This window comes from Ursus maritimus, unplaced genomic scaffold (assembly GCF_017311325.1).
Source record: "Ursus maritimus isolate PB19 unplaced genomic scaffold, ASM1731132v1 scaffold_1, whole genome shotgun sequence".
Lineage (NCBI taxonomy): Eukaryota > Metazoa > Chordata > Mammalia > Carnivora > Ursidae > Ursus > Ursus maritimus.
The window spans coordinates 91,886,892-91,899,182 of record NW_024423343.1 but is presented as its reverse complement, the minus strand read 5'-3'; the positions used below and the strand labels follow the sequence as shown (position 1 = coordinate 91,899,182).

The 12,291-nt window shown below is 39.9% G+C and overlaps 1 protein-coding gene across 2 annotated transcripts in view; it reads left to right on the top strand.

Moving 5' to 3' along the window:
- The window catches only part of MGAT5 (alpha-1,6-mannosylglycoprotein 6-beta-N-acetylglucosaminyltransferase), a 325,022-nt gene that overhangs the window by 201,916 nt on the left and 110,815 nt on the right, over positions 1–12,291 (top strand). For both annotated transcript variants that reach the window (XM_040645552.1, XM_040645556.1), the window contains 3 exons: positions 465–626; positions 3,969–4,138; positions 7,491–7,625. In XM_040645552.1, the coding sequence (XP_040501486.1) occupies positions 465–626; positions 3,969–4,138; positions 7,491–7,625 (467 nt within the window). The remainder of the gene's footprint in view (positions 1–464; positions 627–3,968; positions 4,139–7,490; positions 7,626–12,291) is intronic.

Genomic DNA, 12,291 nt, shown 5'->3' with positions numbered 1-12,291 from the left:
AACTTTTTGGGAAGACGAGGGCTTTTTGGCACCCTACACAATGCCAGCAGCCTGTTAGGAATTGCCTTGACTTTTTCCAGGAGGCTGCTCCCTTGCAGTAGATCCAAGTGGCAATAAATTCGGGTGCAGAGAATTTCCAGGTACATTGAGCGTACTCATTGTAAACAAACAAACAAAAAAAGGCATTTTAATGTAACTCAGGGCTTTGCAATGACTGTGCTAGGCCTTTCTCAATTTCTGATTTTTTAATGATGTCCCTTACAGCAGATCAGCAGTCAGGGGCCTTTACTTTAATTTGTAATCCTGGGGCCTTGAAGTAAAGCTGTGCAACAGACAAGCCTCACTTTGGAAGCCTTGTATTTAATTGACTAGCTCTTTCAAGTTTTCAGATGTCACATCATGACAACCATTATGCCTTCTGACTTTTTATCTTCTGTTCATTTTTATTAAATTTCTGTTTCTAGGCGGAAATTCGTACGGATTTTAATATTCTCTACAGCATGATGAAAAAGCATGAAGAATTCCGGTGGATGAGACTCCGGATCCGGCGAATGGCTGATGCGTGGATCCAAGCAATCAAGTCTCTGGCAGAAAAGCAGAATCTTGAAAAGAGAAAGCGGAAGAAAGTGAGTTTCTGATGAATTCAGTTCAGTTAGATGCCAGTTTTCTTTTAAAATTCGATTTTGCTTGGAAACAAGACTAAGAGAAATGTCATGTCTCAAATGATACTCCCTCAGGGGGAGTCTGCTCAGTCTCTTGTACAGCCTTTTTTGGGCTTTCCTTTCCCCAATTACAGTAATCCTGCTTAGCAGGGACCAGCACACATGTTTCATGGGGGAAGCCAAGCAGACTATCTGCCTGTGAGATTTTCCTTTGAACCATTCTGACTGTCCCTGTGGCATCGGGAAACTTAACCCTCTTGGCTTTACCCAGAGGAAAACTTGTTGTTATGTCATCACGGCAATCTCCTGGTTGTGGCATTTGTCAGTTCTGGGCTTTGGGCAACTGATGAGTTCCATTGCCGCTATGTTGAGTTGGTGCTTCTGCTTATGTTCTTGAGGGAGAGATACTATCAATTAAACTGGGGCCAATTTGTTTGAAGTTCATGAGGATTTGCTTAGAAAACCTCTGGGAATAACCCTGAGCCTGAAAGGTTTTATACTCTATGGTTGTAGGTTAAATGGCCTTGGCTTTAGAGTAACTGTTCGGATGACAAACAACAGAGCAAATTACGCGATCTTTAGTACCCATGTCTAAAACTTAATTTAAAATTACTTCGGTGTTCCTAATTTGACTAATTTGATATCCTCAAAGAAAGGAAATAAGGATGATGAACTTGCAAAACCCCAAGTCACAGTTTAGTGATTCCGTTTTGCTAAATCCCTTGAGTTTATGAAACAGCAGGTCCAAATGTTCAGGCCCCAGATAGTCCTCTGTAGAAGAGTATGAGGTCAAAAATGCAGGTGGGTTGTAAGAAGAAATACAGTATTTTTACGTAATCCTATGCAATAATCTCTAGGATATATTGTTAGGTCAATAAATACTAGATGGAGAACAGTGAACATTATTTTTAAAAGGAAGAGAGAATTTTATATTTTTATATACCTACATGTATATATAAAGATATGTACATGTACACACACGATGTATATATAATATAAATATATGCTTGCTCATATTTTTAAAAATAGAAGGATAAACTATGAAATTAAAGATAAAAAAGATGGACAGTGGCACTAGTTGCATCGCATTGTGGATGTACTTAATGCCACTGCACACTTAAAAATGGGGGAAGGGGGAATAGCATGGAGGCAACGGGTGTAGACACTAGACTTAACTAAATATATCTTTGTAGATTTCATACTAGAATCACTTGACATAGTGTAAACAAAATTGAATTACAAAAAAACAGTATCTAAAAATTACAAAGAAAATGAGACATGAGCTGACTACATATCCAGTTTTACAGTAAACACACAAAGAACTACACTTTTTAGTGACTAGAACACAGACAGTTCAGCATTTCTGACTGTATATCACAAAGGACAAAAAAAACCCTGCAAAATAGCTTCAAAGAAGTTTTACTGAGTTTTGCTAAGTTTACACTTAGTAGGTGGTGGTGTAGAGATGCTCATTCTGAATCCCTTCTGCATATTGGAATAAAGCAAAGTACTTCTGTTAGTATTCTCAAGAAGTGGGATTTTCCGTGTGGGAGAGAGGAAATAACATCTGTAAGATTGGTAATGTTATGCAAAGCTACTCTGATCCTGAGCTTGAATGGGAAGGACCCATGTGAATTTATGATTGGTTTTATCCTGGAGGAGAAATAAATTTCCAGCTACGTCCACTGAAAAGGGCTACAGACAGTGACTAACTAGAGTCCCCTTAAGCAGCAGACCTTGATCTTTAGATGCCATTTCCACTAAATGGTCTAAGAGGTTCTTGGAAGAATGTTGGTCAAGGTCTGAGACCAAAGTTGTACATGATGAGCTGGGAACATCTGTCATACTGGAGAGCAAAGAAACTCTCAAAGACTCCTAGAATTGTGTCAGAAGAACTTACAAGCCAATTTGAATGGCCTCCCGTTGGCAAGATAGGACAATTTGGTGAGCCATAAGGATAATAACTACAGCTTATTGAAATGCATCTAATATACTTTTATCTATGATTTTATAATGATACCTTTAAAAAGCCTCATTGATGGTCATCAGAGTAGGCTAATGAACAAATTTGTTATTTTGAAAACATAAATGGCAAGAGTCAAATACTTACCGAGCTTTTTCTACGTCAGCCTGTACTTCAGCAGAGCCGAATCGAATAGTTGATTGTGGAGGAAGGGGGATAGTTTCTCTTTATAGAAGCATTACAGCTAATAAATGTAGAAGGAATAATAAAATATCACCATTTTGCAACCCTAACGGATGAACGCATCTAGTTAGTGACCAGTAGCTGCTAACATCACCAGAGATCCCAGACGTTGTTCCCATTAGTGGAAGCACACAGTACTACCTAGGAAGTAGTGTCGCCAAAAATATCAAATATGAATTGAATCATGCCTGTGGATCTAATTACTAATTTACTATAAATACAAGGGGTAGAAGAATCTGTTCTATATAATCAGCAAATCCCGAAGTGTGAGAGACTCTACTGGAAATACAACCTTGTCTCTTTGACAAATAAATTAAAACTCTCCCCACCTCTAAAGGATGGGGTTAAAGAAGCCTAAGAAATAAATGAGGCAATTATAGTTTATGCACTTTATTTGACTTCTGACTGCAACAACTGCGCTTGAAAAAAGGAACAGTTGAGGAAGTGTAGACACTAACCGGATATTGACTGATATTAAGAAATTAATAGCTATTTTAGGGGTGGTAGTGGTATGGTTATGTTTTTTAACTGAAGGTCTGTTTCTTTTAGAAATACAAACTGAAGTATTTGCAGGTGAAAGGACAGGATCTTTAGGATTTGCTTCAACATAAGCTAGAGGGGTTGGAAGAAAATGAGTGTACATTAAGACACTGAGTTAGTAATTGTGAAATTTATGTGTGAGTACATTGGAATTGACTGCATTATCATGTCTGATTTTGGATATGTTTGAAATTTTTTTACATTAAAACCTTAAAAATATTCCAGCTGTGGGGGAAAAACCCAATATTGTTAAATGATATTTTATTGCCCTGGCTTACACTCCTTTAATTCTGATTTCCCAAATGTATCCTGCTTTTTAAAAACAGATTGTCCGTATGTCACGTTCACAGTCACAAAGGGGGCAGTAGTGAATTTCATTTCCTTCCATTTTTTTGTCCCTTCTAGAAAAATCTTACGCCATGTTGAGGTTTCATTAGAACGTAAACATCACTTTAGAATTGGTTGGTTGCTTTTGGTGTGTTACTGTGGAGTTTGTACTTGGTTCAGTGGGAATCAATATATGCCTCTCCTTTGTTTTTATGTGTTTTTTTTTTTTTCAGGTCCTCGTTCACCTGGGACTCCTGACTAAGGAATCTGGATTTAAGATAGCGGAGACAGCTTTCAGTGGTGGCCCTCTTGGTGAATTAGTTCAGTGGAGTGATTTAATTACATCTCTGTACTTACTGGGCCATGACATTAGGATTTCAGCTTCACTGGCTGAGCTCAAGGAGTAAGGAGATTACTTTTCAATTTTAAAATCAGAATACAAAAAAGAAATTGTAAACTCTTAAAGCCCTCTATTAGTGTGTAATTTCTTGTGGAGGAAAATGAAAGTGATAATTCACTAAACAGGAGATAAGAAGATTATTTTCAGGAGCTAAACACATACACTGTGAAAAGGATAATATGTTTTCATTGTAGCTGCAGGCTCCAGAGGCTTCATCTATGAATGCCAGAAAATTCAAACTAAGGAGCTTATTCTTTGCTATTACAGGTGCTTCCAACATGTGCAGCACAAAACATTATTGACTTTCCTAATTCCCTGTCTCTTGCTGAAATTCATACCATTCCCTACTTAATATCAGGCCTTCCAAATCTTAAAATAGGGCAGGTTCCTGTTTATAATTTAATTTGGATAAAATGAGTTTCTTGAAAGCCCTGATCCAATCCTCTTTCAGTAAGGCCAACTTCCCAGTCGGAGTCTGTTAACTCTACCTGGCTTTTCTATTTCCCTGAAATCTGCTTCTGGCTCTAGCCCTCTCTTAATCTCTTATAGATTGACACAGCTGGCTAGGCAGGAATGCTTCTCGCACCCCCTCTCCTTTTGGATAACTGCCCATGGAGACTTTCTTCCCAGCAGCCAAGTTATCATGTTGCAGTATGCCAAATGTTCCAGAAGAAATACCTCAAGTGAACATTCTAGAGATGGAAGGGCGTTAAAATATGTCCCCCACCCCGCTCCTACTTTATTGTCCACAACATTGATGCCCAGAGAGGTCTCTTGTGTTACGGCCAAGGCCCGCACACCTGATGGGTGGCAGTGTTGAGATGAAAGCAAAAATATCAACTGTCATTTTTTAAAAAGATTTCTGTATGCTAAAACTGTGATCAGGGCATTAGTTAAAATAGGAGCGTTAACAGTTAGGATAACCACAGTATTGATGGTGACTATAAACAGCTAGCATCTGTTGAACACCTACCATGCATCAGATACTGAGCATTTTACGTACTATTTATGCAAACTTGGAAGTAAGTGCTATTGCTTTCTGCATTTTAAAGATGAGGAAACTGAGTTGTTTAAGAACACATGGAAAACATGCGAGAGCCAGGACTGGAGCTCTACCCCTGTCTGACCTCAAATCCTGTGCTCCTGACCACTTTACTAAATTGCTCCTTTTGGATCTAGATAAACCCGAGGTCTTCTGAACCCCTAAACGCTACGCATGTCCCTTCAGCATGCTGCCTCTTTACTAAATTGCTCCTTTTGGATCTAGATAAACCTGAGGTCTTCTGAACCCCTAAACGCTACGCATGTCCCTTCAGCATGCTGCCTCCTGCTTGCTTTAAAACACATGGTGTACATAGCCCGTGAAGCCGAGCCATCCATGCATTCAGCAGTCATTCTCAGTACTTTCTGGGCACTGGTTCTTGCTATGGTATATACAGAGATGACCAGCATGTGTTCAAGGAAATGCCAATCTTTTGGTAATTACAGCTAATACATTGTGTAATAATTACACTAATTGCAATGTGATTAGTACTAATTGAGGCATGGATGCTAGAATGTAAGCCAAGGGAGTACAGAAGCAGTGACTATTGCTCACCATGGTGTATGTGGCACCTAGAATAGTGCCTAGCACCCAGTGAGTGCTCGTGAATAGTTACCGAGCAAATCAGTGAAGAGATGAGTCAAGGACTGAGTGAGTGGGTGAATAAATGGAAAACTGTGGGAACTCTAGGGGCAAGTGCTCCCTAGGGAGGTCAGAAAAGGCATATTAAGGGTCTACCAGGCAGAGACTTAATTTGTTGGTCAAGAAGTCTACAGAGTGCTTCAAGCACTGGTGACAGAACCAGGTGTGTTTTATTTAAGAAGATAATTGTGGAAGCAACATAAAGCAGTGGTTCCTGAATATGCCTGCACATTAGAATCACCTGGGGATCTTTGTGGCCTCCCAGTGCCCAGACCATATCCCAGACTAATTAAATCACAACCTTTGGGATAGGACACAGTCATGAGAATCTCAATGCCTGCAGATAATACCAGTATGCAGACAAGTTTGGGAACCACTGAAGACAGGGTCGACCAGGAGTCCACACATGCTGGCACCGTGGGGCAGATGCAGTCTTCTGTGTGTTTTTGTTATGAATCTCCCTCGGGAACACAGCCACACCCATTGTGGATGGATTGCCTATGACTGCTTTTGTTCTCTAAGGGCAGAGTTACATAGTTGAGACAGAAGACATGTAGCCTGCAAAGGTGAAAGTATTTACTCTTCGGCTTTGTGTAGAAATACTTTTAAATTCTTGGGAAGGAATTGGTTATACAGAACCTGGTAATTTCAGAGGGTCAGATGAGAGGAGGAGGAGGGTACCTGAAGGAGTGGCAGTAAGGAGCTACAGAGCAGAGTCCTGCTTCTAGGACTCGTCCTTCGAAGTAGGATGGCCAGACTTTGGTGAAGGATGGTTATGGGGTGTGGGCAGGGATAAAAGGCATCAGCGAGGACCGATTTCTGGGTGAATGGCAGTGTGGTTCAGTGAGTAGTTTTTATTCCTGCGTGTGAAGTTGGTGTACGATCAAGTATGTTGGCTCCCTGTGGGTGCAAGGAGGGGGGTTTGTATGGTTGGGTGGGGATATGGGTGGATGGAAGGAAGGGTAATGAAAAACTGTAAATCACAATGCCAGTTATGTAATAGTCAGAAGGGAAAATCTGACATAGGAAAAATTAGGAAACAGCACAAGACAGTATAGAAGTTTATATTGTAGCAGCTAGAAATTGAAGACCTTTAGGAGGTCAGTAGGGGCTGGAGTAAGGAGAACAAGTTCTATGGGGGAAAGCAATAGCCACTGAGTATCTGGGACACATTAGGCACTTTTCTTTTTAATACCTCATTTAAGCACCTGAAGAATCCCTCACAGGTTGCTATCTTATTATCTTTTCTGTCACAAATCCTGTTTTGTGGGTTGGTTGTTTTGTTTGTTTCCCATGAGGAGGAAAGACCAGAGAGGTTAGTGACTTGTCTAAGATCTCATGGCTGCTAGTGGAGCTAGGTGGTAGAGATAGATTCAGACCCAGCTCTTCCTTGGTTTCAAAGTCTGTGTGTGTGTGTGTGTGTGTGTGTGTGTGTGTGTGTGTGTGTGTACACAGGCCACCATTTACTTTTGCCGGAATCTGAATCTGGGCTCTGGATAGGCCTTGATGGGTGGGCAGAATTTGGATAGGCAGCACATTGAGACCAACCACGCAGTCCTCCCCAACAACATTCTTGGGTTGTCTGTTTGCCTATTAATGTTGCCAAGTGTTGTATCTTGAAATAAATTATTATTTTCTTTTTTTTTTTTCTCTTTCCTGTCCTTTTTCAAGGATAATGAAGAAGGTTGTAGGAAACCGATCTGGCTGTCCAACTGTAGGAGACAGGATTGTTGAGCTCATTTATATTGATATCGTAGGACTTGCTCAATTCAAGAAAACTCTTGGGCCATCCTGGGTTCACTACCAGTAAGTGCTACCTGCTGTCCTAAGTTGGTAGTTTTTGTTGTTGTTGTTTTGTTTTTGTTTTTAAATGGGGGAACATGGTTACAGGCAGAAAAAGCTTATCAAATATTACCTTTCGGACTGAGTAGGTTTCTCATTCCTAAGTGAAATTCACATTCTCCACAGTGACTTTTTACTTTCAAAGGCTATTCATTATTTTCATTGATTTCTTTTAGTTATAGAAAATAAGTGTCCGGCCACCTCTTTATCTTCCTTAATACTCCTCATTCTTCTCTGTGTGCCTACATCAATCTCATTTGTTTAAGTAGCAATTTGGATAAAATGTGGAAAATGTCATTTCTTATGTTGCTCAGGTTTGAGATGATGACTCATTTCTCTTCCCCTTTTCCTCGTGAGTTGTCATTTTTGGAAGAGAAAGCTGTGAATACCTTGTCTGAATGCTGGGGTCTTGTACTTTTTAAGACAAGACCTGTGCTGAGGATGACCCAAGTGCACACCTTTATCATTTTGGAGAAGAACTCGTTGTTTCCCTCAGTATGGGTTTGGGACCACGATTTAGTGTTTGAAATGATTTTACATGGTACACAAGCATGGCATTAAATAACAGTGAATTATATAATGAAGTTTACTAATCTTTCGGTTTTCTTCCAGTCTTTCTAAAAAGGCTTAGTTTGATGCTGTGATACCTCCAACACATCTTGTAACACTTACATGCATTTTTAACAAGATGAGGGTAGCTGTCAATTTCAGCCTCCAGGCAAAGTATCCAGTTTGAATTTAATAATAATTTTTAAAGAAGAGAAATATGCTATTTTTGGTTATCCTCTCCTTACTAGAGTTGGTACTGGCTTTAATTTATGGCCTCTAAAAGTTTCCAATAAATGTAAATAAACGTATTTTATCTAATGGTGTCAGTGGTACATATATTTGGTTAAAAATCCTGAAGTTAGTACCTACCTGACTAGCTGAAAGTGAATGTTGACGTACAGTTTGAACCAACTTCCTAAAAGAACACTTGGAAAATCTTTCAAGTAGCCTGACTTAGAAATCTCTCCATGTGTTTCTTTTCTATTGCTATTGGGTAAAATGGTATTTTGACGTGTTCTTCTAACTTGACCCAATAATTGAATCCTTAATGACTTGAACTAGGTCCATTTCAGATTGGTTTATAATTTAATATTATTTATTAACTTTAATCTCCAAGCCTGTCAGATTGCAAGTCCTTTAGTAGAAATTGAAAAGAAATAAAAAGTCAAAATATTAAGAAGAATCTCCAAAACATAGTAGAGCAAACGTCATTGTCTGTAAATTTTCTTGGAGTTTTCTTCCCAGTAGCAAAATTTTTTTCTCTCTGGGTGGTGCCATACTCAGGGACAGAGGGAAGGGGTTGATTGAGAAGAGACGGTGCGCTTTTCATTCTCTTTTGGATATAGTTTCATCAGAAAGCAAAATAAAAATCTTGGTTTGGGCCAGGATAACTCTCTACCTTCTGCATCACATTATTCCTGGTTTGGTTTTGTTTTTGGTTTGTTTTTTCCTTGAAATCTTCATACATCACAAGCCATCACATTTGTTCTCAGTTCTGTGGAAATAGTCGTCTTTCTTTTTGGTTAATAAGCCATGTAAGTAAACGATCATTTTTTTTTTCCTTTTTAGCTACAGCATTAAAGAAGGAAGGAAGGGCAGAGCTATTGTTCTCTGGCATTTAGCAAATGGCAGGCATCTGGTACAAAAGGACCAAGGCATCATGGGCATCCCTAGACTCACATATCCTCACCATTAAGAAGGGCTGTTGGGATGGAAAAATATCCTCAGTGGTAGGGTTTAGGTCAATTAAAAAGGATGATTTCATTATTAAAATGGTCACCACTGGTCGGTATTAGATTCTTGTTGGAGGAAAAGGCACCGTCTCAGAGGAATTTTATGGAAGGGTGTAGTATCTATCTTCCCTTTCTTTAATAAATTGTTTATGTTAGTGATATTAGTTGGCAGGAGGTCTGTTAGGACTTTAGCCCTGCTGTCTTTGTGGTGTGATGAAGCTAAGATTTCATCCAAAGACCAAGCAGGTCCTCTAGAAAATTTCTTGCCACATCTTTCCCTTTTGATGATGAGACACTGTCAGGACTCTCTGAATTCATCTTGGTCGATGGTACATGGTAGGAATTCCATTAAATGTAAAGGGGTCATCTGATCTTCCATTTAGGAGCAAAACCTTGAGTCCTGTTGATCTTGGAAACATATTTGTAAATTCTTTTCAAATTATGTAGGGACCCAAGAAATTCAGTTAAACATGTGTTCAGTGCCTACATTCAACTAGTATACCCCTCGGGGTTGCAAAACTCATACCCATTTCGCTTCTTATGAGGTCTTTGCTGAGTATTGAGGACACACAGGAAAGTGAGGGCAAATAGTGCGAGATATACCATGTTTTACATCCAACTCCAAAGTAGAGAGTAGGTCCTGGCAAGAAGTTGTCCATCTTACAGTAGTGTGGCTCAGAGCAAAGAGAATGTTCCAGAAGTCATTTGGCATTGCCACAGCGATCCCTGTTAGAAGGAGGCCAGCTGCCTTGGGCAGCAAGGCAAATATCTTTTTAAGTCCTCTGTCTGTTCCTCATGCTTCAGACACACAAAAGACAGAGGACCTGCATCAATATTAACAACACAAACCCAGTTCCAAACACACAGCTGTAGGATGTGATTGAAGGAGGGAAACTATAATGTTAAACCTCCTCTGCCATATACAGAGATCCATCCCCTGCTTCTGGTTTATAAAACAAACCCAGGTCAGCTAAAAAATAGACAATTCCCAAACCCAAGCTTAAGTAGGAGGATGTAGAATTCTAAGTTTCTCAGACATTCGGTCATTCATGCTATAGCTTTCCTCTGGGAGGAAGCTCAGCATCACGTAGCACGGTATCAGAGTCCGGGCTTGCAGGCGTTAGGCTCCCACCAGGCATCGTGACTCATCGGGGTTTGTCTTAATTATCTAAATTTAAAATCAATAAAACTCCAAAGTTAAAAATAAAATCACACGCCAAAGCTAGAGAGGCGTATACCGTGTAGAGTAGATTGCACATGAGTCGAAGTAGCCAAAGCCTTCCAGAGGAAGGTTTCTTAGGACAAGGGTGGCCTGTCCCTCCCTGCTGTGCCTGCACAGTGCCTGTAATCTTTGAGGCTCAGCCCTGGCCCTTGGGCAGGAGTGGAGCAGCCCCACCTGTCCGTGTGTGTCCCTCCCTCCCCTTCTGCTCTCCAACAGCCCTGTACGCAACAGTCACTGTCATCCCTACATGAACGCTGCCATCTTTCTCAGAAGAAAGTATGCTGGCTCCAACCAGTGGCTTTTGTATCTTATTTTAGTTAAAGAGTTAATTATAATATGGAAGGTTTTTATATAAGTTTTTAATGCAAATTTTGATACTAAAATATATCTAAGTTAAGGGATGGCAATGTTTTATTAAGAAAAGGAATACCCCAAGCTACTCAAAGACCAGGGAAAACACACACGGGTCAGTTCCTTGGTTCCCCAGCTTTCTTTTTCCTGGACTGTGGCTCCTGTTTCCGTCCACCTGTCGGTTGTCAGGCTGATGATGTAGGTATTCTTGGTGCTAATTGGGAAAATTGTCACTGTGATGGTAGCATGTTCCTCGAGAGCCACACAGGAGTCCAAAATAAGGAGACGCTTTCTGTGCTCAGCTTGTATTCCCTCCTGTCCTCTTTCTTTTCCTCCCTTCCTTGTCTGGACAGAGGGTGGCGATCTCGGAAGAGAAAATCACCACATGAAAGTGGTGATTTGCTATTGATTTTTCTGGAAAATCCAATCTGGTGTCTGCATTTTATTTTTCTGAATCACACATTGATGTAAAAAAAAAAAAGTTGAGAGAATGCCTTTATCATAGTGGGAAAAGGAAGAAAGAAACTGGATCCGGTACTTACAACTCACTTGCCATTATCTGATTCTAAAATGTGGTTTTTAATATATATCTGCTTTTATGCTCATCAGTCCAGTAAGAGCCATTCAGAAGTATTGCTGATGTATAACCACAGGAAGCAGAGCTATTTTTATTGGCCAGGCCCAAGCTAAATTAACATCAGTGCTTTGAGAATCAGTGATGAATTGGAGGAATGAGTTAATTAATGTAGGAAGTTTCAGCATTGATTCTTGTGATTGGTCATTTTTTTGTGTGCTCTAAAGCAGTGATCGAAGGCTCTTTCTGTAAGTATTTTAGACTTTGCTGGTCATATGGTAGTAAATATTTTAGACTTTGCTGGTCATATGGTCTCTGTGGCAACCACTGAAGTTGTCTGTTATTGAGTGAAAGCAGCCATAGACTCTAAATGAACAATTAGGCATGGCTATGTGAAATAAAACTTCATTTCTGAACACTGAAAATGGAATTTCATCTAATTTTCATGTCACAAAATATCCCATCCCCCCCCTTTTTTTTTTAAACCATTGAACATAAAGATCATTCTTAGTTCACAAGCCATACAGAAATAGGTGGTAGACCAGATTTGGCTGACCCAGTTTGAAGCCTTTGTTGGAAGAGCCAAATGAAACATCTTCAGTTTTACTCCTGGCTCTGGAAGAAAGCAGTAATGTTCCGGTACTGTCAAATACATAAAAATCGACACTGCCTCTTAAGAGGGATTCTAAACTCTACCTAAAA